We start from the raw sequence: 27,049 nt of genomic DNA on the forward strand, positions 1-27,049 counted from the left end.
ACACTTGAATCACTTAAACTCTTTATCAGCAGGTGAACAATGAAAAATCCTACCTCTCTCTGCAGTTTGCGCTTCTCAGCTTTTAGTTCGTCCTCTACTTTCTCTGCATTCTCTGCTGCAGATCTGTACCGAGTCACCTGACCCTCAAGTCTGGTGACCTGCAGAATATGGAACAGAATTAAAGAGAATTGAACTAATAAAATTCTAACAGTAACAGTCTTACTAAAATGTCAGTGTGTATACCCAATAAAACAGTAACAGCTAAATCATTAAATAAATCTGAATATTAGAGACTTCATAAAACCACATTAAGTGACTAAACACAACAGCACAATCCTAATCAATTGCCAAGAAATTGCATTACAGAATATACAACTCTAGACTCTAGGGTGATGAGAAAGTTTGTTATTGAACTTGCTTTGTTTAAACTAGCAATCACAAAGTAAAGTCTAATCAAAATCAAAGGCTGAGCAAGCTAGGAATATACATCAGCATTATTTTAATGCTTTGTCACCTCCAGTCACTGAGTTACATTGTGAATAATATTTTATTCCTGCATGACCAGGCAAAAGGTGCAACTGGCTCCAGGAGTAAATCAAATCATATCAATGCACGCACACACACACACACACACACACACACACACACACACACACACACACACACACACACACACACACACACACACACAAACACATCACTCACATTCTGTTCCAAAGTTGTGATTTCTTGCTCTGATTTTACCAGCTTAAATTTGAGGTCACTGACTTGCCTGTTAGAATCTCCTATAAAAAATATTAAACAAATACTTCAAATGCAGAAATACCCGTTTTATAAAATTGCATTAAAATACAAGTTATAGAAAGATTATGAGATTTGTATGACAAAATGTACATATTTCTCAAATAAAGTAAGGTGGATTAGTTGCTTAAGTTAAAAACATGGTTATAGTATAGGTTTAGGAAAACCAGTCATGTGATTATGTCCATTTTACCCTGGTCTTGCTCTGATACAGGCCCTGGGTTTTTAATCAGTGGCATCTCAATTGAATTCAACTGCATTTTTATTGCACATTTAACATTTGTCACTGTCACAGAGAAGCTTAACAGAAATTAATAATTTCTCTCTACTCAATAAATACTATAATACAATACAATAAATTCTACTCGCCCTCTGGACTGCAGCTTTCATCTCTTTTATGCCTTTTTTTCTTTTGCTCAAGTTGTTCTTTTAGAGTCTTCACCTAAAGATAAACACACAAGGTTAATTTGTAACCCACCTCTAATAAGGACCACTCTGGTTTTTGTTGATATGGGTCACAGATATTGTTTACTTTTCCATTAATTACAAACTTTCAAATGAAACCAAACTTTCTACAATTAAATCCTGTTTTTTTTTTTTTATTATTTTATAAATAACTGATTTTATAAACACACATCAACAGAGATTCTTCTAATATAGACCTGAAATTATACATTTCACCTTGTTGTTACCTAAATTCTTCCTAAATATTTGACAAACTCGCAGTTCCAATGATGTGAATGAAAGAGCGGTTTGCAGCTTGCTGGATTTTAATCACACTAAAAAGAATCTTAAAGGGATACATGTGATTGAGGTAGACTCAAAATGTGGTTGTGGCAGGGGACAAGACACACCAAGCAGAGGAGAGTGGCCTTTCTCTCGCCATCTGCCTGCTCTCCTCTGCTTGGTGTGCCGCTCCTTTTTATTGGCGTTGCCGGATTGAAACAGCGTACTGAGTATCCTCATCAACCACAGGTGCAGTCTTACAGCTTGTTTCACCCGGCTCCGCCCTCCACTCACAAACTGCTGCCAAAGGGGTTATATATTTTCATATTTTCATTGTTATACATTTTGCAGAAATATGGTTACTTTTACAATATGTAAAATTCCTCAACAAAAAACATCAATTTCATGTATTCATGAGGAAACTGTTAACTTGCCTAAAACTAACAGACATTTATGTTTTAACCTCCTTCAGCAAAAAGGCTGCACTGTTTTCACACTGACAAATCTACATAATGAAATCGATTTTACCAGAAACATTTAATAATCCAATTATGGCTGTAATGATTCCTAGAGTAACTCGATTACAAAAATTTTGAATACATGATGCACCACCCGCTAAACTCTAGAGCGCTCTGGACAGGTAAACACAAAACACTCTGCAGAATAAAAAAATGGAGTAACAGGGAGAAAAATGGCAAGGGGCGAGGAGAAGATTCAGGTCAAATAAAATGACAGAAAGTTTCCAATGTTTGAGATCATTTCTAACTAAAACAAAGAAAACACAGTACAGTGTGGTTACCGTTTTTAAAGTAATTTGAAATGTATTTTTATATTTACATACAGTTCATACAAAAAGTCTCTGGCTGCATAGAGTAAGTAGTGGAGACCGTTTTTAAGCTGGTGATAAATACACAGATTTATTGTGGGGAAAATTTCAAGCAGCTTTAGAATACCACGTCAATCTACTGTATGAGATTTAATGAATAAATGTGTAAGAACAATTGAGTTTCATTAAGCAAATAATTTTTCCATAACCTATTTAGTATTGCTCTTTATTAAAGAAAAAGTACTTATTACTCGATTAATCAATCGAATAATTGTTAGAAAACTCTATTTACTAAAATAATCTATAACGGCAGCACTAATCCAGTAATCCAAACATACAAACACTGACTACAGGACGACTTCTGACAATCCTTTTTAGTGGAATATTTTAGTCAGCAAGTAAACAGTCAGTTCTCAATGTTTGAAGCAGAAAAATATTAAAAATGGGAAAATGTTAAGCTCCAAGTGACACTGAAGAGCTAGAAAATTGGGTCAGAGCTGCTACAAAACAGCAGGTCTCATGGATTTTTTTAAACAGTTGTTTTTATCACATGCAGTGGTTAGCTCATAGCCAGAAAAAGTGGTAAGGCAAGACGTAAGGCTCACTGGTGTATGTGAGGTGTGAAGGCTAACCTATTTGGTCCAATTTAACAGACTGCTCAGAAAGTTTAAGCTCGCTCAATAGAAAGAAGTCAGAACACATGGTGCTTTACAGCTTGCTACATAGGTGTCAAGGAGCCAAAGTGCCCATGCACACGACCAAAATCTCCTACAATGGACATGTGAGGATCAGAAATTGACCACAATACACCGGAAGATGGTGGCCTGGTCTGATTAATCACATGTTCTTCTGCATCATGTGGATAATCGGTACATATCTGTTTTGCACAGACCATCTGTATAAACATGGAAACAGTATTCCTTTCTCAGCAGAATAATGCACCCTGCCACACTGCAAACAATGTTCAGGAATGGTGTGAGGAAACTAAATAGTTAATATCTAGTATCTGCTGTAAACCTCTTGGTGACCGATACCAAAGCAAAACAGAGGTTTTGTGGAGTCCAAGCCTTAACCTGTCGAAGCTGATTTGGAGGCAAATGGGGAAACTAGACAATGTTAGACAGATTTTTTTTTTTTTATGGCTGATAAGTAAATATAAGGGATTTCTTAAAGATATGTATATATTTATAAAAAGAGTCACAAAGTCACAAAAAGAAAACTATCGCAAAGCTTTGCAATACGTTTACACTGTTCATAACATGTTAACAATTAATTGTTACTGTTCGATATCATTACCTCTTTGACTGCCATTCAAATGTTAGTAATTAAAGGACAATATCGCAAATCATAACCTGGATCAATAATCTCAGATGGATGGGATTTCTAACAACCACAATGAAGTGGCAACAAATGAAAAATAAAAGATAAAAAGGTAGTTTTTGTAGCAATTAATTCCATTTTCAGCTAGCTAGTTTCTTAATATACAAACAATGTCTTAATAAGTGCTTTAAGTATTTTATCAAATGTGTGTTTCTTACCTGTTCAATTAAAATCTCTCGTTCATCCACCAGTTTGCGTAGACGGATTTCTGAAAAAAGCAGACCAAAAATTCACATCTATAAACAGTATACAAGAGTTTTATATACATAAATGTATATACCTACTTTACTACTAAGCATATATCAATCATTTGCAGTACTCCACTAATATTGGCATTCTTCGTTGATACAACCAAAAGTTAGCAGTTCTTAATTGTTTAAACTTAAAATTTTTTGTTCAAAATGTTCTCAGAATCTTTCCAGAAGAGGTGGTCTCTCCTCTTCAGTTCACCCCTTTTTCCAGAGGGTCCATGTGCCCTGGCAGAAAAACAGCCCCAAAACATTAAAAAGCCACCATCATAATTAACCATGGGCATTAAATACTTTTCCATATGGCTACCTCTATGTGTGCACCAAAGCAGACTCTGGTGCATTATTACCAAAACAAACAAAAAACAAATTCAGTTTTGGTTTCATCTGACAAGATCTAGAACCCAATTCCATTTTAATTTTCAGAAGTAGCTGGCAAACTAAAGACGCTTAACTTTTTTTTCCTTGAAAATCTTCCAGACAACTTGTACTGGTGTGTCTTTCAACATCAGAAATCAAGACAAGACACAACAAACAGTTTTCTTAGCTGATATTTTACAATGGTGCCAATATTAGTGTGAATAATGATATACACTGTATATCTTGAATGTGTAGAGGGAACTGAGTGTTCCTGGTTTCCATTGTTAAAAAGAAAATCAGACTTACAGGATTAGGAGGCGCCAGATGTATGGGAAGAAGGTTTCAGTGCATGCAAATGAAATATTTATGGGACATGGAGGGTGAGCATAGATGACATGCAGAACTTCAATGCAACAAATACCACTTCAAGCAACAGGGTCCTGTTGACTGAATTTGGTCAAGATTTGTTCACATCTATGTAAAATAGCATTTTATATTCTGAAACTCAAATCATTCACCCAATCATTCACCCAATCACACCTGAGCCATACAGGAGACTACTTTATTAGTGATTTATTTTAAAAGTCTTTTTTTTTATTTATTGCTTACAATATGTGCCAGAGTTACAGATTAAATCAGTGAAAAGAATGTTGAATAGCCCTAAAACATTTTTTCAATAAATGACTATTAGGATTTTTGTTGTTTAATATGGCACATACAAATCAAATATTATTAACTCTCTGATGGCAAGTCTACAAAACAAACAAACAAACAAAAAAAAAACAAACAACCTTATAACACGGTACTAATTAGAAAATAATCTGTGATATGTACTGGTGCTTTAAGAAATCTCACAATCATGATATGGAAATCTGCCTAAAGATGAATTTGTTACTGAAGATTTGGTCTAGATTTACATAAATACTCGTTTTTTTTATAACAACATCCTGTGGTACAGTATTAGGACATTTTGCAGTCCTCTTTACTCTTCCCTTTTTCTTTTTTGCCTTCCTTCTTGGAGCCACTCTCTGCATACTTTTCATTTTTTTTAGATGTTTTTTCTTTGATGTCCCTAAATTCCTGCTCTCCCAAATTCTGAACAATCTCTTGTGGAATGAAACTACTGGCCTCCTGGTCCAGGACTTCTGTTTCAGGAAATGGCTCATTTTCATTGTGCCCAAAAAGCATCATTACTTCAGAGCCTTGAGATCCTTGTTCCCCACTTCTCTCAATAAGCTGATCATTCTCTGTTGTGGCTATCTGCGCCATGGTTATACCCATGTCGCTCTCTCTTGTTTCATTAGTTGCACATGTCTGCTCTACACACACAGCAATGTTTCTGTCTTTTTGCTGAAATTCCATGCCAACTCCCAGCATATGTCCATCTGAACTGATATCCTCCACATTACACGCAAAAGATTCTCCATACTCCACCTCACCATCCTTTCCTACATTCAATTCATGATCTGTGAGTGTGGGCTCATGTGTTTTAAGCTCTTCTTTCAGTGATTCAGTTGTAATCAACATCTCATCCAGCTGTGTGTCTTTTTCTTGCACTTCTTTCTGTATTTCAGTTGTAATCAACAATTCATCCAGCTGTGTGTCTTTTTCTTGCGCTTCTTTTTGTACTTCAGTTGTAATCAACAATTCATCCATCTGTGTGTCTTTTTCTTGCGCTTCTTTTTGTACTTCAGTTGTAATCAACAATTCATTCAGCTGTGTGTCTTTTTCTTGCGCTTCTTTTTGTACTTCAGTTGTAATCAACAATTCATCCAGCTGTGTGTCTTTTTCTTGCGCTTCTTTTTGTATTTCAGTTGTAATCAACAATTCATCCAGCTGTGTGTCTTTCTCCTGCGCTTCTTTTGTATTTCAGTTGTAATCAACAATTCATCCATCTGTGTGTCTTTTTCTTGCGCTTCTTTTTGTATTTCAGTTGTAATCAACAATTCATCCAGCTGTGTGTCTTTCTCCTGCGCTTCTTTCTGTATTTCAGTTGTAATCAACAATTCATCCATCTGTGTGTCTTTTTCTTGCGCTTCTTTTTGTATTTCAGTTGTAATCAACAATTCATCCAGCTGTGTGTCTTTCTCCTGTGCTTCTTTCTGTATTTCAGTTGTATCCAACACGTTATCCAGCTGTGTTTCTGTTTCTAGCTCTGATGTTTCTGCACTAAAGTGGATTTGGTGTAGGTGACCAATCTCATCAACTGATTCTCTTTGTACTAAATCTTTGTTATCTTCAGTTTTATCTTTCTCAGGTTTTGTCTCAAACAAGTTTTTAGATTCAGGGACATCAGCACAAATGGCAGCAATGTCTTTCAGCTCTGCATCATCAATGTTGCTTGGCATTTTGTGCTTCTCATTAGAAGCATTTACCTCATCAGTAGTACTTTCCAATGGAAAGTCAAAAGTAGGTATCGCTATGATCATGTCCGCTTTGGAATCCACAGGAGTGGTTGAGCCAGTCAGATTAGTGATCGGTACTAAAATATTTTCTGAATAAGGGCTTTGTTGCTCTAGACATTCTGCTCCTTTGTGAATCTGATCAATATTTATGTTATCTGGCACTTTCTCATTTATCATTGCCTGTGTATATGTGCACTCAGAAATTGATCCTGCTGTCTGAATTGAACTGCTCTCTATAAGCTGTTTTTCATTATTGTTTCCTATTTCTAAAGAAACTTCTTTTGGATCACAAGTGTGCTTTTGCTTTTGTTTACTTTTCTTTTTCTTCTTCTTCTTTTTTCCTGCAGCACCGGCACTTTGGGAATGTGACGTCTCTATTTGTACTGATGGCACACTGTCAGAAACCATTCTGGTCTGAGAATCTCCACAGACATTTTCCTCTAGGTGATCTTTTTCTAATATCTTGCATTTGATTTTTTCTGGTGAATCAGGATTTCCCTCTTTTCTCATTTCACTTCTTTCAACATTCAGTGGAACTTTTTGCTGATCTGTTATACCTTCCATAATAATTGTAACAGGTTCTAGTGCTACAACACTATCTTTATCTACTACATTATCTTTTGAAATTTCGAATACATTTTCCTCTGCATTCACCTCAAAAACATTTAGCATAGTTTCAATTTTTTTCAAGTTGTTATCATTTTGTGCTATTAAAGGAGATTTAGAAGAATCGTCAGATGCAGATGTGGACAGGTGATTCTCTTGAATTCCATTGGCAAAATCCTGTGGGTGTTGGAACTGGCCACCTCTGGAGCCCCAAACATTCTCATCTCTAAACAGCTCCTGGGTGCCTGGTAGATTGATTAAGGAATTAATAGTAGAAAATAAGAAGAATGTCTGCTGTTTAACAAATTAATTTTTAGGGAAGAAATAAAAATGGCAAAGAAAATATAAGAAAGATATAGGTTCCAAAGCAAAGCTACTCCAAAGCAAACCTACTGATCAAATGTGTACCGTAATTTCTGGACTATAAAGCGCACCCATATATAAGCTGCACCCACTGAATTTGACAAAGATTTTTATTTTAAACAATAATAAGCCGCACCTGTCTATAAGCCGCATGTCTACATTGAAACTAATGAACTTTACACAGGCTTTAACGAAAGACAGTGTCTGTTACACGGTGCAACGGGTGAAATATGTTGCGCTTCCTTTAAGAGCAGAGCGGCATTTTGGGAATACCCTGGCGCCGCATTTTTCCGGTATTACTGCATTTGTGGAGACCAAGGAATATATCCTTATTATTTTCTGATGCTTATTTCTAAGTTTCTTTGTCTAACCCATAACGCTGTTGCCAAGAAAATAAAAAGCACGAGTTTTGGAAACCTGTCTGTGCTTATATGATTTCTGTTGCAACTGGAGTTAGTGAGCTCTCCCTTCACCCAGACTCAACACGCTACAACGGCTTGTATCTAAACAGTAGCCTACCAAGTAAATCATTGTTCACTGTCTTCCTCCTTCCTTTCACAACTATTTCTCTCGGGAGTTTATCTTTTGGCATTGTCGTGCATTTAAGAAAAACGTTTTTTCTCCCGATGCCGTGCAGCTCAGAACACAGGTGAGGTGCGTTTTTCGTTCCGTTAAATTTCATTGGTCTAATGTTATGGGGTTCAGTTTTTTGGCTTGAAGTTTGTGAAACTGGGAAAAACCCAGGAAAAATTCATACGTTAGCCGCTTCGTTGTTTAAGCCACGGGGTTCAAAACGTGGGAAAAAGTAGCGGCTTATAGTCCGAAAAATACAGTACATTGAAGAGAGATAGATGCTGCACCAAAAAGTCTAATCTGATGGTAATTCATCAAAACAAATGTGATACTGTACAAATATTCTGATCTGTGATCCACAACGAAAGAGAAAAATAAAGAGCATACACACCATTAAGCACAATCACAGATATAATCATACAAGTTTACAAAGCATGACAAATGAGCATTATTTTTTGTTTATGTGATGTGAATGTCAATAGCCACTTAACTGAAGCTACAGAGCTGTAGTTGCTGGGTTTAAACAAAACATGTTTACCCACAAATATGACTGACATTTTCAGGGATTTCAATATAGTGAAATACGGTGATAGATTATTGATATTTTGGTGCTTTTTGTGCTCGGGTTTCTTTGTCCAAAACAAGATTAACACTGCCTGGAGTTTAAGCAAACTTTAAAATATTGCTAAAGTGTCGCATAAAATATATATTTTATTCGTTTGACCTTTATTTCAAGAGTGTCAGCAATTCTGTCAAGTCATTCAAACAATGTTGGCGCTAATAACATTTTTGTGAAGGTTTGTGGTCTTTTTTAAAAAACTTTTTTTTTTTTTAACCTTTTTAACACATTTTTAACACATTTTTGCGTAGGTTTGTGGTCTTTTTTTTATTTTTTATTTTTATCTTTTTAACACAGTAACACCAAAGAATACACTTCCGAGTGCAGCATGGATATAATGATAAAGTACTAAAACACTGACCAATAGCCTTTACCAACCTCATCAGTACATAACCGCCAGAAAAGCAACTGCAAGTTTCATCTTTGTTGATAGAGTATTTCTAAACTGAGAAAGGTTCAATGTACTTTTCACCAACTTTACCAGACCATAACAGCTTCTGCAATCAGATTCAATTAGAAAAGCTATAGATTGCTACATTCATTATCTCATTTTATGGAGATGCAGCTTTATACAATAAAAACTCAACCTTCAAAAAGCAGAATGGAAACAATAGTGCATTAAGAACAATTTAGAGCAAAAATTAAATACAGCTGTTAAGGTTAATAGTTAGAAAATTACAGGCAACATGCCAAATTTATGATGCCAAAAGCACCTGTTAGCTTAAGCTGCGACACTGCAAGAGCAAAAAGAAAGCTACTTGTATTTGGCCAACACAAGCTCACCTAATACACTGCTCCCCTGTTGCAATTCAGAGCAGGCTGATTCACCGGTCACATTTTCTTCCACATTCCCATTGGTGCAGAGGTCTAGTCCAAAGACAATTCCATGTTTCTGTACAGAATTTTTAAGGGGAAAGAATATGTGAGCGGTACATTAGAGGGACATACAGGTGTTTCTGAAATGGATGAAATATTATTTTATGAAATATTACGTGGTGTTAAGGTAAAGGAAAGATTTATGTAAACTTATGTTTTAATATTTATAAAATTCTAAAACAGACATTCTGGCTGAAAACTATTCAATGTACAATGTAAATCTACTTTAAAAATAAAGCTACATCAGTCTAAATGTGGTTAATTTTTACATTTACATATTTACCTTTAAACTGTCTTTGAGTTGAACCACCTCATCCCTGAGTTCATCTCTCTCATTTCGAATGGCATCTGAAAACTCCTTCTGTCTTTCTAGTGCCTGACAGAATTCAAAATGAAGAAACGTACATAATCAACATGCATACACTTTTCCTTTCTGCGGTCTTCCTTTATTTTTTTTATTTTTAAAAACATTGTACATCAATACCGAAGCCATCCAAACTATTAAGGAACATGTATGAAACTATGTAGCGAAGAGAAAAAGTGTTAAACCAGCCAGAACATGTGTTTTAGATATTAGATTGTCCAATGTGGCTTTACTTTTTATGACAGCTTGGCACCCTCATGTCATTCCCTCATTAGATTAATGGTTTTTATTTCACAAATGTGAACATGCCTGGAGTGAATGCTGGCTCTGTGATGGCTTTATGTTGTTTGTTGTGTTTTTTTGTATGTGTTTTTAAGGTTTGATTATCGTTGCCTTTCCTGGTCATTTTAACTGAAATGATCAAAAGATATTCTTACCCCAAAATTAAATCAGTAACTCAATGAGTTTTAACATGTGTCTGGCTGATTAAATCTGATGTTTCCAAGCATGGCCTCTGATGACACACCGTTCTCACAGAGTTATTCCAGAGTGTATCTGCAACCACTGATTCTCCTAATAATTTTATTTTATTTTAAAGAATAAAGTGACAGTTTTATTCAAGAATGAGGAAGTCGTCTACAGAGACGGCAGGAAAAGGAGAAATGTAGGAGAGTGGAGGTTCGGTTTGGTACTTTAAATGTTGGTACTATGACTGGTAAAGGGAGAGAGATAGCTGATATGATGGAGAGAAGAAAGGTAGATATGTTGTGTGTTCAGGAGACCAAGTGGAAAGGGAGTAAGGCCAGGAAGCTGGAAGTTGAAGGGATGATGATAAATGTCATCAGTGCCTATGCTCCACAAGTTGGCTGTGAGATGGAGGAGAAGGAAAGATTCTGGAGTGAATTGGATGAAGTGGTAGATGGTGTACCTGGGAAAGAAACGATTGGTGATTGGGGCATACTTTAATGGGCATGTTGGTAAAGGGAACAGAGGTGATGGGTAGGTATGGCCTTAGGGAGAGGAATGTAGAAGGGCAGATGGTGGTAGATTTTGCTAAAAGGATGGAAATGGCAGTGGTGAACACTTATTTTAAGAAGAAGGAGGATCATAGGGTGACGTATAAGAGTGGAGGAAGGTGTTCTATGCAGGAGATACAACCTGAAGGAGATTGAAGACTGTAAGGTGTTGGCAGGGGACAGTGTAGCTAGACAGCATCGGATGGTGGTCTGTAGGATGGTTTTGGAGGCGAAGAAGAAAAAAAGGAGAGTGAGGACTGAAAGAAGAATAAGATGGTGGAAACTGAAGGAGGAAGAAGTGTAGTGTGAGGTTCAGGGAAGAGGTCAGACAGGGGCTCGGTGGTGGTGAAGAGGTGCTGGGTGATTGGGAAACTACTGCAGGAGTGATGAGGAGGCAGCTAGAAAAGTACTTGGTGTGACATCTGAAAATAGAAAGGAAGAAAAGAGACGTGGTGGTGGAATGAAGAAGTGCAGGAGAGCATAAGGAGAAAGAGGTTGGCAAAACAGAAGTGGGATAGACAAAATGATGAGAAAAGTAGGCAGGAGTACAAGGAGATGCGGCAGCAGGTAAAGAGGAATGTGGCGAAAGCCAAGGAAAAGGCATATGAGGAGCTGTATGAGAGGTTCGACACTAAGGAAGGAGAAAAGGATTTATACCGATTGGCCAGGCAGAGGGACCGAGCTGGGAAGGATGTATTGCAAGTTAGAGCAATAAAGGATGGAGAGGGAAATGTGTTGACTAGTGAGGAGAGTGTGTTGAGCAGGTGGAGGGAGTATTTTGAGCAGCTGATGAATGAGGAAAATCAGAGAGAGAGAAGGTTGGATGATGTGCAGTTGGTAAAGCAGGATGTAGATAGGATTAGTAAGGAGGAAGTGAGAGCAGCAATTAAGAGGATGAAGAGTGGAAAGTCGGTTGGACCAGATGACATACCTGTAGAAGCATTTATTTAGGTGTTAGATGTTTAGGAGAGATGGCAGTGGAGTTTTTAAACCAGATTGTTTAACAAGATTCTGGAAGGTGGGAGGATGCCTGAGGAATGGAGAAGGAGTGTGCTGGTACCGATCTTTAAACATAAGGGAGATGTTCAGACCTGCAGTAACTACAGGGAAATTAAGTTGATCAGTCACACCATGAAGTTATGGGAAAGAGTAGTGGAAGCCAGGCTGAGAGAAGAGGTGATAATCTGTGAGCAACAGTATGGTTTCATGCCGAGGAAGAGCACCACAGATGCCTTATTTACTTTGAGGATGTTGATGGAGAAGTATAGAGAAGGACAGAAGGAATTGCATTGTGTATTTGTGGATTTAGAGAAAGCGTACGACAGGGTGCCGAGAGAGGAGCTGTGGTACTGTATGAGGAAGTCAGGTGTGTCAGAGAAGTATGTGAAAGTGGTGCAGGACATGTATGAGGACAGTGTGCCAGCAATGAAGAGTGCAGTAGGAACGACAGACTGGTTCAGGGTGAGGGTTGGACTACATCAAGGATCGGCCCTGAGCCCTTTCCTGTTTGCAGTGGTGATGGACAGGTTGACGGACGAGGTCAGACAGGAGTCTCCCTGGACTATGATGTTTGCGGATGATATTGTAATTTGTGGTGAGAGTAGTGAACAGGTTGAGAAGAGCCTGGAGAGGTGGAGATATGCGCTGGAGAGAAGGGGAATGAAAGTCAGTAGGAGTAAGACAGAGTACATGTGTGTGAATGAGAGTGAGGGCAGTGGAGTGGTGCGGTTGCAGGGAGAAGAGGTGGAGAAGGTGGAGGAGTTCAGGTACCTGGGGTCAACAGTGCAAAGTAACGGAGAGTATGTTAGAGAAGTAAAGAAAAGAGTGCAGGCAGGTGGAGTGGGTGGAGAAGAGTGACAGGAGTGATTTGTGATAGAAGAGTATCTGCAAGAATGAAAGGGAAAGTTTACAGGACTGTGGTGAGACCTGCGATGTTGTATGGATTAGAGACAGTGGCATTGAGTAAAAGACAGGAGGTGGAGCTGGAGGTAGCAGAGCAGAAGATGAGGATTTTGCCAAGTCCATGACCTTTTAATAATTAAGTTATTGCACTAAGACACACACTTTCTTACACACTAGAGCTGGAGGTAGCAGAGCTGAAGATGTTAAGGTTTTCGTTGGGAGTGACAAGGATGGACAAGATTAGAAATGAGTTTATTAGAGGGACAGCGCATGTAGGGTGTTTTGGTGACAAGGTGAGGGAGGCGAGATTGAGATGGTTTGGACATGTGCAGAGGAGGGACATGAATTATATTGGTAGAAGAATGCTGAGGATGGAGCCACCAGGTAGGAGGAAAAGAGGAAGGCCAAGGAGAAGGTTTATGGATGTGGTGAGGGAAGACATGCAGGTGGTTGGTGTGAAAGAGGCAGATGTAGAGGACAGGGTGGTGTGGAGATGGATGATCCACTGTGGCGACCCCTAATGGGAGCAGCCGAAAGAAGAAGAAGAAGTGATTTTAAACTTGTACCTGACTGATTAATCTAAAGCTTACGAACACGACCTCGACGATGCGCCATTTTTACAGAGCTATCCGGGAATCTTTTTGCAACAATGTGGATCAGCCGACTTTTCTTGTGGATTTTTACGTATTTTATTCTATTTACCTTGGCAGAGGTACATTCATCGTGGGTTGCAACGGAACTATATTATATATATATATATATATATATATATATATATATATATATATATATATATATATGATATGATGACACGGGTCCAATATGATTGTTCTGGTCATCTACTCTGCGTCCAGCAAATATGTCATTACAGCCCGTTGACCGTAGTGCTTGCCAATAAAGCCAGGACAACTAGCTTCAAACCCGGTATGACCGATCTTACTTTTGGTCTATTCAATATTCGCTAGTTAATAAATAAAGGACCTCTTATTTATGATCTTCTGAATGACAATAAGATTTCCTCTGTCTGACTGAAACATGGCAACAACCTTCTTTCGCAGCTTAATCAATCTGTCCCTCCCGGCTTTGCTTACACCTGCCAAGCTTGTGCGTCTGGCCAAATGATTAGAAGTGAAAAGTTTCTCCAGTGCCTCTGTATGAATCATTCGTGTCAACCGCCTTATAAATTAACAGGCTGTTCCTACTGTTGTAGTCACTGTTTATCGTCCACCCAGAAGCAAAACTAGTTTCTTAAATGATTTTTCTGTTTTTTTAACTTCACAGAGTTCTACAGCTCACAATGTTCTCATATTGGGTGACTAATTTACACATAGATAAATGTTAATACACCAGGGATTTTATATCGTGCCTTGATAGTTTTGAACATGGACATTTATTGATTTTTCAACTCATTGTAAAGGTGACATTCATGCTTTGGGGTTGTCAAGGGTCAAGGGTCATTCCCATCTTGAAGAAACCTGCTCTAGATCAATCAGATATCAACAACTATAGACTGGTATTACTTCTCTCCTTTCTTTCTAAATCGCTGGAATGCACTGTTTTAAACTAACTGTCTATCTCTCAAAGCCGCACATTCCACAGAGACGGTCCCTGTGGCTGTTTCTGAGAAACTGAATGCTGCTCGATCAGCCAATCGGGTCATCTGTACTTATATTCCTTGACCATTCAGCAGCATTCAACAAAGTCAACTACAAGACTGTCTTATCTCCTCGTATCCGTGGAACAACATGGGAATGGTTTGCTTCCTACCCGGAAGGTTGCTTATTCCAGGTAACATAGAAGGGGTCCACATCTGCCCCATGCAGACTCATCACTGGTGTTCCACAAGGCTCTATACTTGGTCCCCTCCTTTTTCCCCCTCTATACCCACTCCATTGGTGAAGTCATATCCTCACATGGGTTTTCTTACCACTGCTATGCTGATGACACTCAACTCATCTTTTTTTAACCTCCCTCAGATACCACAGCTTCCGCTCTCGGCATGCTTGACATGCGTATCTTCATGGATGAGTGCTCATCAATTAAAACTCAACCCCAGCAAAACAGAGCTGCTGGTCATCCCAAGTGATTCATCTCCAGGTCAAGATCTACGAATAACTCTGCTCTCCTCTTCAGCCACTGCTGAACTTGGGTTAACTATGGGCAATCAACTGTCCTTCTTCCTACATGTTGCTAATGTGGATCGTTCTTGTCGAATTTCTTCTCTACAACAGACGAAGGATTTGACCATTTCTGTCCACACAGGCTGCCCAGGTGCTTGTTCAGTCTCTTGTCATTTTGAGACTGGACTACTGTAAATCTCTGCTGGCAGATCTTCCTCGGAGCACTATTCGTCCACTGCAAATGATCCAAAACGCAGACTGAACTTCCCCTAGATGTCCGAACAGCGGAGTCCCTGGTTATCTTTAAGCAACAGGTGAAGACCTACCTCTTCCAAAAACACTTAAATCAGCACTTACCAAGTTTGCTCTATAAAAATCAAGAGTTGTAGACTGATTTATCTTAAGTTTGTAATCTAGCGTACCAGTGTAGATTTACTCATTGCTAGAGACTTAACCCCTTAGCCTTCAGCACTGGCAAGCCTGATCGATATTCCATTGTTCTCAGGTGTTAATGTTTAGCAATAGATTAGTCATTTTAAAGGTCTAAGCTTCAAGCAGTGATTTTAGATCACTGTTTTAATAGGAAAAATTTTAACGAATGTATTTGCTGAATTTGTGTAAGCAGAAACACAAACATGCATAAAAAAATGCAGTACTTACACAATTATTGTAATAACTGCTGCAAATCCTGGTTTATATTTGAAGAAAAGGGTCCACTGAACAACATGCCGTGAAGCATTTTTGCTCCAACCAAACAATAGTGTTGTAATTTAGATTTTTATTCCTTTGTTTACGTCACAGTACTTCGAATGGTGTATTGCTTGTGTATGTTTCGGAATAACTTGATAAAAAAATTTCATCTTGCTGGTAAAAAGCAAATATGGCTGGTAGCATATAGTGTTACAAAACAAAAGAGAGCACACGCACGCACGCACGCAAAAAAATATAAAAAAAAGGAAAACCTTTTATTTCCAGCCAGTAGCATTATGGAAACAAAACGATTGAGGGAAATTGTAGCCAATGGGTTCTAACAATATATGAGAGGATTTTATTCCCCACGTGGGTGAGCGGTTAGTTTTATTACTCTTTAGAAACTCAGTGTTCAAAGAAAAGAGCGCTATTCGTCCTCCAAGCCAAATTGCACTCTTCTTTCCACCTCTCTTTTGAATAGTTTTGAAGAGATTAAATCTCGCACAATTTTCTCAAGATGAATATTGACAAAACAGATGTTCTTCTGGTTGGCATTAAATCTAATTGGTCAAAATTTAAAAGTTTCTTACTTTCTATAATTATTAATTAAATAATTAATAATTCTATAATCTCATGTTAAGAGTCTTAGAGTTGTCCATTATAGAACATTGTCTTTTAAAAAGCACATGAACAATATTACTTGGATTTCTTGTACATGCTCTAGATAACTTGCACGTTGATTATTGTAACTCTCTTCTGTTGGAGTTAACTCACAAACTTCTTTATAAACTTCACTTGGTCCAGAATCATGTGCTCTATTTGATATTTGACAGGAAGCCAGTGTAGAAGATTCTGCTCTCACTTTCTCACTCTCTGACTTGCGTTATACTCACATTCCAAAGTATACTCAGATCTTCATCCGTTTCCCTCGTTGTACCTTTTGTTTGTTTAGTCACTATGGGGTCTAGGGAATTTAGCTGGGCTGCTCTTTATCTTTGGAATTCTCTTCCACAATCAATATGAGAAAGTGACTGTCTGACCACTTTTTAATCATGCCTTAAAACTCATCTATTCAGATTAGCTATTCTGATCATTTGTAAAAATTAAACAGCTGTTTGTTGTTTGTGTCCCTGAGTGTTTTAAAACGCACCTTTAAATAAATGTATTATTATAAGACGTGCCTTGAGTAAACCTGTGACTTTTTTGCCTTCTTAATGTACTTAAGACCATCAGTTGTCTAGAACTTTGATGGTTTTGGCGACTCCGTAGTTTCTTCTGAATACCTGCAAACGCTATTATGAAACAGGCTCTTATGAGGACTGTCCCAGAAAAGGAAGAACAAGAGCTGCCTAAAAAAAAATGCTAATTTACATAAATGCTTCTCATAGAAACAAAAGAAATGGACAGTGGAAAACAGTCCCAGTCAAAATTGAGGGCACACTTAACCAGCATGGATACCACCCCATCCCATTAGGTTGCACTCAGTGGGACCGTAATTTATTTTCCAACAGGACAATAATCCCTCACAAATCTTTGTTATGTAAGAGCTATTTGCTCAAGAATGAGAGTGACTGATTGCTGCATCAGATGCCCTGCACCTCCACCTAATCTAAATCCAGTTGATATGGTTTGGGATGGGTAAGGGAAAACAACAAAAAAAAAAAAGATGAGAGAATGCTGTAAATTTGCCAAGATGTCATCAAAGCTAAATGTAGCCCCTTTTAATAATCTGAAATATAAAAACATATACTTGGTTGTTTAACACTTTTTTGTTTTCTGATTTCATGTGTTTTTCACAGTTTGGATGTCTTCAGTATTAAATGTACAATGTTGAAAATGTGTTCAAACACACAGCTTCACTAATATTGGCATCTTTGGTAAATATGAGGAAAGACAGCTGTGAAATTGTGTTCATTGTTTAATATTTAGATACAGTGGAACCTCAGGTTACGAACGCCCCGGCATACGTATAATTCAGGTTACGAATCGCAGTTCATAAAAAATGTTGCCTCTAGTTACGAGAAATTTTTTAGGATACGAGCTTTGCGCACGGAAAAATCGCAGGCAGGTTAGTTTTTTTACGTATCGCCACGTGCTCTCGCTGCGCTCTCGTGCAGCACATACACATCCGCTCGTCGCTCTAACAGTGTGGAATTACTGAACTTTAAATACTGTACGTATTCCTATCACCATGCCGCCAACAAAGTAGCCTGATGGAAATTCTCCTTCCAAACAATAACTCTCCCTCCTCCCGCTTCTACGGACGTCGTCTCCATCATGCACGCAGCGAGACTTCTTAAAGGGAAGATACCATTTAAAGATTTATTTTTTATATGTTTATATGTTTTTATATGATACGATTTCAATATAACATGTTAAAAGTAAATAATATTAGTGAATATTGGCGTTATTTTTTTTTTAAGAAACACTTTTTGGGTGTCCAGAACGAATTACCGAAGTTTCTATTCATTCTTATGGGAAAATTTGTATCGGGATACAAGCTTTTCAGGGTAAGAGTAAAGTGATGGAACCAATTAAACTCGTAACCCGAGGTTCCACTGTATTTTGTTTATAAATAATAATAATAATAATAATTATTATTATTATTATAATGACAATCAACACAGACTTCTTTGCTCATATTTGCTAATATTATTAGAGCTCACCGTAGTTCAGCCTGTTCAGACAACACCGTACTCTTAAGCTAATGTGTTTTAATGCATAATATAAACCACCTCATGTAGCATACCCCAATTTTTTTATCCTTCCATTCAATAGTTTCCTGCAGGTCAGAAATCTCCCTAGCAAAGCCCTCTTGTTTGACGCTTAATTGACGGATCTCCTTGTAGCCGTAGGAAGCAGTATGGAAGCCAGAAAGTAAAAAGAGAGAAGCAAGGGAAGTGAAAGAAGGCAAATAAAAGTGAGAAGGCAACAGATATTAAATAAAAGGGAAACATTTAAAAACAAAGGGTGGAACTCTCATTATAATCATGAAAAACACTACTCACAGTCAGTAGCTCTTCACTTTGCTTCAATGTTTCTTTTTGCTCATTGAACTGAAACTGCAGTATACTGTGGGCATGCTTCTCTCGCTCCAGATCCTGAAAGAATGATGCACAGTGTAAAAAGTCAGCTATTAGTGTAGTGTTGCTATTTCAATTCACTTATATATTAGGTTTAAAAGCTGGATTCCAAGTGACTTAATTTACAATTCATTGAATGTAAATTTTTTGCACTATACAGTGGTACCTTGACCTACGAGTGCATTAATGTACGAATTTTCCGAGATACGAGCGGTCACTCAATTTTTGCTTTGTTACGCGAGCATAAAATTGAGGTACGAGCTTGAAACGCCGCTGCTAAAGCCAGAAAGCGAAGACTGTGACAAAAATTAAGATAAGCAAAGAAGAAAAATAAAAGTTTAGGGATATGTAGTGTACAGTAGTGATAGAGAGAGTAGTAAAAAACAAGTTTTTCCTCTGCCATCCGCTTATCGCCTCTACACCCAACCCGTGCAGTCTTCATTAGGACTGAACCAAATGAGGTAGGGCTTCACATAGTCAGTTTACCATAAACCTGTCAGTGGTCCACTGGTTGTCCTTTCTTTAAACTTTTTATATACACTAACCACTTCATACCCAGGAACACCCCATAAGATTTGCTGTTTGGAGATGCTCTGATCCAGTTAATCAGCAGTCACAAATGGGCCATTCTCTAAATCTCTAAGATTCAGGTGCCCAAAATATCTCTGCCCTTACCAGTTGACAAATCATTAAAATAATGAAAAAACATGTCACCTGTTAGTCGCTTGAATATCGATGGCTGATCTGTGTACATAATGCTGCAATCCATTTAAATTATGATTTGACTATTGAAGAGCAACGGTGCAAATGTTTGTCCAAATTCACAGAATCTTAATGAACACCAATGAATAAATCTTAATGAACACTTAATGAACATTTCTTGCGTAAATGCTCTTACAAACAATTTACAAATTGCCTACATTTATAATTTGCATCCAGCAGAATAAATTGATAGCAAAAAATATAATGTCATATTTTCCATGAATAAATACACTTATTAAGCCTTGGTTCTTCTTCTTTCGGCTGCTCCCATTAGGGGTCACCACAGCGGATCATCTGTCTCCATACCCTGTCCTGTACATCTGCCTCTTTCAAACCAACTACCTGCATGTCTTCCCTCACCACATCCATAAACCTCCTCCTTGGACTTCCTCTTTTTCTCCTTCCTGGTGGCTCCATCCTCAGCATTCTTCTACTGATATACCCCATGTCCCTCCTCCGCACATGTCCAAACCATCTCAATCACCTCCCTCACCTTGTCTCCAAAACGTCCTACATGTGCTGTCCCTCTAATAAACTCATTTCTAATCCTGTCCATCCTCCCAACGAAAACCTTAACATCTTCAGCTCTGCTACCTCTAGCTCCACCTCCTGTCTTTTACTCAATGCCACTGTCTCTAAACCATACAACATCGGAGGTCTCCTCACAGTCCTATAAACTTTCCCTTTCACTCTTGCAGATACTCTTCTATCACAAATCACTCCTGCTATCAGTCTTCTCCACCCACTCCACTGCCCTCACTCCCATTCACACACATGTACTCTGTCTTACTCCTACTGACTTTCATTCCCCTTCTCTCCAGCGCGTACCTCCACCTCTCCAGGCTCTTCTCAACCTGCTCACTACTTTTATCACAAATCACAATATCATCCGCAAACATCATAGTCCAGGGAGACTCCTGTCTGACCTCGTCCGTCAACCTGTCCATCACCACTGCAAACAGGAAAAGGCACAAAGCCGATCCTTGATGCAGTCCAACCTCCAACTTGAACCAGTCTGTCATTCCTACTGCACACTTCACTGCTGTCACACTGTCCTCATACATGTCTTGCACCACCCTCACATACTTCTCTTCCTTATACAATACCACATCTCCTCGCTCGGCCCCCTGTCGTACGCTTTCTCTAAATCCACCTCCTTCGATCCTTCTCTAAACTTCGCCATCAACATTCTCAAAGCAAATGTGTCTGTGGTACTCTTCCTCAACATGAAACCATACTGTTGCTCACAGATGGTCACCTCTTCTCTCAGCCTGACCTCCACTACTCTTTCCCATAACTTCATGGTGTGACTGATCAACTTTACTCCTCTGTAGTTACTGCAGGTCTGCACATCTCCCTTATTCTTAAAGATCGGTACCAGCACACTCCTCCATTCCTCAGGCATCCTCTCACCTTCCAAAATCTTTTTCAACAACCTGGTTTAAAACTCCACTGCCATCTCACCTAAACATCTCCATGCTTCTAACGGTATGTCATCTGGTCCAACAGACTTTCCACTCTTCATCCTCTTAATCGCTGCTCTCACTTCCTCCTTACTAATCCTATCCACTTCCTGCTTCAAAATCTCACACCATCCAACCTTCTCTCTCTCTCATTTTCCTCGTTCATCAGCTGCTCAAAATACTCCCTCCCTCTTCTTAACACACTCCTCACTAGTCAACACATTTCCATCTCCATCTTTTATTGCTCTAACTTGCAGCACATCCTTCCCAGCTAGGTCCCTCTGTCTGGCCAATCGGTACAAATCCTTTTCTCCTTCCTTAGTGCCTTTATGCCTTTTCCTTGGCTTTCGCCACATCCCTCTTTACCTGCTGCTGCATCTCCTTGTACTCCTGCCTACTTTTCTCATCACTCTGTCAATCCTAATTCTGTTTTGCCAACCTCTTTCTCCTTATGCTCTCCTGCACTTTCTCATTTATTCATCACCACATCTCTTTGTCTTCCTTTCTCTTTCCAGATGTCACACCAAGTACCTTTCTAGCTGTCTCCCTTATCACATCTGCAGTAGTTGCCCAAACATCCAGCACCTCTTTAGCACCACCGAGCCCCTGTCTGACCTATTTCCTGAATCTCTTACTAGTCTTCCTCCTTCAGTTTCCACCATCTTATTCTTCTTTCATTCCTCACTCTCATCCTCTTCTTCTTCTCCTTTACCTTTGAAACCATCCTACAGACCACCATTCGATGCTTTCTAGCTACACTGTCCCCTGCCAACACCTTACAGTCCTGTGTGCACCTTCCTCCACTCTTATACTTCACCCTATGATCCTCCTTCTTAAAATTTTTATTTATCACTGCTATTTCCATTCTTTTAGCAAAATCCACCACCATTTGCCCTTCCACATTCCTCTCCTTAAGGCCATGCCTACATACCTGCCCTCACCTCCTAATTACTTCTGTTCCCTTCACCTACATGGCCATTAAAAACTAGCACAATCACCAATCTTTTATTTCTAGGTACACCATCTACCAGTTCATCTAACTCACTCCAGAATTTCTTTTGAGCCTTGGTTATGCTCATAATTTTTATTAGGTTATGCAAAGGCTGGTATAATTCTGACATTATAAGGAAAATAAGGAAAACATTTGATATTGATATGATAGTTTATCACAGCGTTTGTACTACTTAGAAGCAAGTTTACACAAGAGAGGACTTTTATGGGAAAATATGTCTCCTCAAAGAACCAGTATATTTGAATGCTTCATTAAAAAAACATTCAAATAAGAATAAGAAACCTGTGGTTAATGTCAGTGCTTTACCAGGGAAGGAAATGAGAACTGGTAGAAGTATTAAAGCTAAAAAGATTTAGTTTTAGGATAAGAGTCGTGTGATGTATTGCAGTGTAAATTCTATTGCTGTATGTACTGTATGTACTTTCTGCTACTCTGACACTATGATGTCTGCAGGTGTAACAGAAATGTAAGTTGTGGCAGTAATCTGTTAAAAGTTAATGTGATCAGAAATGTTTGTCAGACATACCATGTGCATGTGAATCTTGAATCTAATGTGTGTTAAAATCATAATATAAAATGTGTAAAATATTCATCAGGTATGTTTGGTATCAATCAAACCTGTAATTCAAGGAAAACGTGTTAACTTTTTAAATATCCTATGTTTTTTAAAAATAAAACTTGCAGCAGATATCACACTGTATGTTTCCTCCACACTACAATGGCCGAGAAGTGCAAAACACAGTAACAGATCAGAAAACAAAATAACATATGCAAAAACAAAATGAACAAATCCAAAAAACATGACAATTCAGATAAACCAGAAAAGGTAGGTATAGTTTGTGAATGAAACACTTATCGATCATTGGACGAGACACCCGTCATTCAAGATATACAGGAAGCATGAAATCTTATTACTTTGTTTCTTTTACATGTGTAAAGTTCTCCGTTTACTTTAAACTTTTTTTTTATATTTTAATTAGTGCACCTTTAAATATTAGAAAATAAGAAGTAAACACTGGCAAGCAAAGAGAAACTGTTGTACTTTCTGTATATTTTGAATGACCAGTGTCTTGTTTGTCTGAACTGTTGCACAAAAACACATTAACAAATCCGAAAACACAAATACAATTCAGACAACCGAGAAAATGTAGCTATAGTTTGTGAATGGAAACTTACCGATCATTGGACAAGACACCTGCCATTCAAGATATAAAAAAAAAACTGTAGTACTTCCTGTATTTTTTTTTTTTTTTAAGCAATTAGCCATACACAAACAACGTGACAATAACAAGCACAATTTACATTACAATACACAGAACAGGTGCATGAAAATACAAATATATACACATATATTTAGGGGAAAGAGGGAAAAAAAAAAATAGATAAATAAATTGTATAATAAAACTAAATTAAAAAAGGATACAAATAATCAGGGCTATGGTTTATTCTGTAAATCATTTTTCTATAAAGGACAAAAGATTCATTGCATTTTCTTTTTAATCATTTTTAAGGCTTTTGTGAAAGAAATAAACTCATTATAAAATGCAAAAAAAAACGGTTTCACTTTCAAGTATTTCGATTTAGTATCTAGAATTTTCCTATCAGAAGTATATTATGAAATATAATATTTCTTAGACGGGGAATCTTTGGGTAAAGCCAGTTATGGATTTTAGACCATAAAGCATCTGAAGTAACAGTCTACGGCAGGAGAAAGTTGGAAAGTATGTGTAAAAGTGTACAAACTAATCTTTATGTCATGATATACTGCAGCATCTCCAACATCACTGCATATGAATGTCCTTCCTTAAAGTAGATTTGAATTAATTCCATTTTCTCCTTTCTTGATAATTTTTTATGTTTGATTAGTGCACCTTTAAATATAAGACGATTAACAGAAGTAAACAAAGTTTAAAGTAAACGGAGAACTTTACACATGTACAAGTAACAAAGTAATAAGATTTCATACTTCCTGTATATCTTGAATGACGGGTGTCTCGTCCAATGATTGGTAAGTGTTCCATTCACAAACTATACCTACCTTTTCCGGTTTGTCTAAATTGTCAATGTGTTTTCGGATTTGTTATTTTGCTTTCGGATTTGTTAGTGTTTTCTAATTTGTTAGTGTTTTGCACTTCTTGGCCACTGTACCACACAGACACACACCACCACCCACCTGATAATCTTCTCACTCTCTCATACACAGCAACTTAATTAAAATAGAGCACCCATTTAATATCCTGGTCATGATATATTTCACAAGGCTTCAGGTTGATTTGCTAAGTACAGTATGAGGCTATTTTACCAGAAGCTTCTTACCATCAGAGTACTGTAATTTCCGGACTATAAAGCGCACCCAAATATAAGCCACACCCACTGAATTTGACAAAGGTTTTTTTTTTTTTTTTTAACATAAATAATCCGCACCTGTCTATAAGTCTACACTGAAACTAATGAACTTTACACAGGCTTTAATGAAAGACAGTGTCTGTTACACGGCTTGTATCTAAACAGTAGCCTACCAAGAAAGTCATTGTTCACTGTCTTCCTCCTTCCTTTCACAACTATTTCTCTCGAGAGTTTATCTTTTGGCATCGTCGTGCGTTTAAAAATCACCATCGGTGAATCTTTTCTCCCGATGCCGTGCAGCTCAGAACACAGGTGAAGTGTGTTTTTTCATGTCCGGCTGTTTTCAGCGTGACGAATGATTCGCATTTCCTGTTGCCAGTCCGAGTGAGTGGCAGGTCAAACGTCAGAGGAACCTCATCCATACTTATGATGAGGTGCGGCCCGATTCAGTGGGAGCGCATCTGATTTAATATAAAGAATTTTATTGGTTCACCTGAACCTGTTCGGCAATTTCATTGGTCTAATGTTATGGGGCTCAGTTTTTTGGCTTGAAGTTTGTGAAACCGGAAAAAAACCAAGGAAAAATCCATAAATTAGCCGCTTCATTGTTTAAGCCGTGGGGTTAAACAATGAACAATAAAGCGTGGGAGAAAAGTAGCGGCTTATAGTCCGGAAAATACGGTATAAACAATGTGTTCTTTACAAGAATACTCAACAAAAAAAACAACACACTATTAATCTTGTAGCTGTAGGCTAATTAGACATACCTTACTCTTCTCCTCACACTCTCGCCGTGTCTCTGCTAGAAGCTCTTCCAGCTCCATCAGCGAGTCTTTCAAAGTGTCTACTTCATACATCAGATTGGATTTCTCATTATCCAACTGAGCATTGGACACCATGGCCTTGCGATATTTCCTCTCCATCTCTGCTAGAGAATCCTAAAAGTGATATGCGTTAACAGTTTAGAAACCTTTATAAGTACATAATTATAAAGTATATAAAAATAAACACAGATGCAAAGGAAGACATGAGTCACTGTGTGTATCTGCCCGTCTTCCTCTATCTACTTGATCTGAAGGGTGTGTGTGCTTTAGGCCATAAAACAACTGGGCTTACTACTGCTGAAAGTAGGAAATGACAAATGGTTAAAAGGTCCATGAGTAGCAGTGTACATAATTTAATATTGATTAATTATTAAATTCTCTGTAAAGGTTAAGTGTTATTTACATTGGATTAACAATCCTTTGTGAGAGGCTTTAAGGTTGGTGTGAAACTTTATTTTATTGATGCCCAAACGTAAATAAATTCAAATTTTTCTTCAACATTACAGTACAGCCCTATCATGCTTTATGAAATTGCAAATAAAGCAGCATTGATTTGTCAAACAAAAAGTTAAAAGTGAATTATAACACTCTTACCATTAAACATCTCTGTGTAACAGGCACATTAATGTCACTTATATACTTAAAGAAGAATATACAGCATAACTAAGTAAAAATAAATATATCCATAAATAAAAACTGTAAACATTATTGGAACAGTATTTACATCCAAATCATTGGCATATATAACATTTAATTTCAACTTAAATATACTGTAGCGTCAGCTAAAATAAAATACAAATATTTATTTCATATTTATGTAATGAAATTATATGCAGCACATAATTACATAAATGTGTGTTATATAGTATGCGTTACATTTTTTTTCTGTGGGGCATTGCCTGTGCAGCGTACCTTCATTTCTTTGAGGTTCTGAGTGTATTTAGCCTCCACATCATGAATCTGATCCTTAAGTTCATGAATCTCCTAAACAAATAGGATAAAAGAATGAAAGGTAAGAAATGACTAACATGAGATCTAACATTCAGCACGGAGAAAATGTAACTGAAAGAGTAAACAAGTATATACAAATTTATATAAAAATGTATATGTAAAACGTAAGAGTGACCTAGTGGTGCAAAATCATTCGAATCCTAGTTGGAATTTTTGGCCTTTTATCTTTGTGAATGTTGACAAATGATCAGAGTAAACAATTACAAATGATCATGATTCAGTATGTGGCATCTTCTATACATTCTGTGTAATTTGATGCAACAAACTAGGTAAATTAGTAGTATGAAAATTTTTTTTTTTAACCAAACAAATATGTACAAAGTGTTTTCCTTGAAAAATACTCCATTACAATCAATAAGAGCAATAAACATACTGAGGATTTAGCTGAAATACTTTGCCCTGCCTCATTTTAAACTTGCCAAAGGAGCTGTCCTCCAATTGATTATTTCTTTTTAACCTTGTGATTCAGTCAATCCAATAGCAGTTCAATAGGATATACAGTGGGTACGGAAAGTATTCAGAACCCCTTACATTTTTCACTCTGTTATATTGCAGCCATTTTGCTAAAATCATTTAAGTTCAGTACTTTTCCTAATTACTGTACACATAGCACCCCATATTGACAGAAAAACACAGAATTGTTGACATTTTTGCAGATTTATTAAAAAAGAAA

The 27,049-nt window shown here is 37.6% G+C and overlaps 1 protein-coding gene across 25 annotated transcripts in view; it reads right to left on the reverse strand.

Moving 5' to 3' along the window:
- The window catches only part of lrrfip1a (leucine rich repeat (in FLII) interacting protein 1a), a 57,763-nt gene that overhangs the window by 1,433 nt on the left and 29,281 nt on the right, over nt 1-27,049 (reverse strand). For 23 of the 25 annotated variants that reach the window (XM_046844885.1, XM_046844884.1, XM_046844883.1 and 20 more), the window contains 7 exons: nt 26,278-26,349; nt 25,309-25,479; nt 18,884-18,976; nt 18,625-18,717; nt 10,067-10,159; nt 9,691-9,799; nt 4,900-7,597 (listed from right to left, as the gene is read on the reverse strand). In XM_046844885.1, coding sequence (XP_046700841.1) covers nt 6,162-7,597; nt 9,691-9,799; nt 10,067-10,159; nt 18,625-18,717; nt 18,884-18,976; nt 25,309-25,479; nt 26,278-26,349 — 2,067 coding nt within the window. In that variant the 3' untranslated portion in view covers nt 4,900-6,161. Of the gene's footprint in view, nt 1-53; nt 159-705; nt 786-1,170; nt 1,244-3,891; nt 3,942-4,899; nt 7,598-9,690; nt 9,800-10,066; nt 10,160-18,624; nt 18,718-18,883; nt 18,977-25,308; nt 25,480-26,277; nt 26,350-27,049 lie in introns of those variants that run through there. The other 2 variants (XM_046844908.1, XM_046844886.1) reach the window with 2 other exon arrangements.

This window comes from Silurus meridionalis, chromosome 3 (genome assembly GCF_014805685.1).
Source record: "Silurus meridionalis isolate SWU-2019-XX chromosome 3, ASM1480568v1, whole genome shotgun sequence".
Lineage (NCBI taxonomy): Eukaryota > Metazoa > Chordata > Actinopteri > Siluriformes > Siluridae > Silurus > Silurus meridionalis.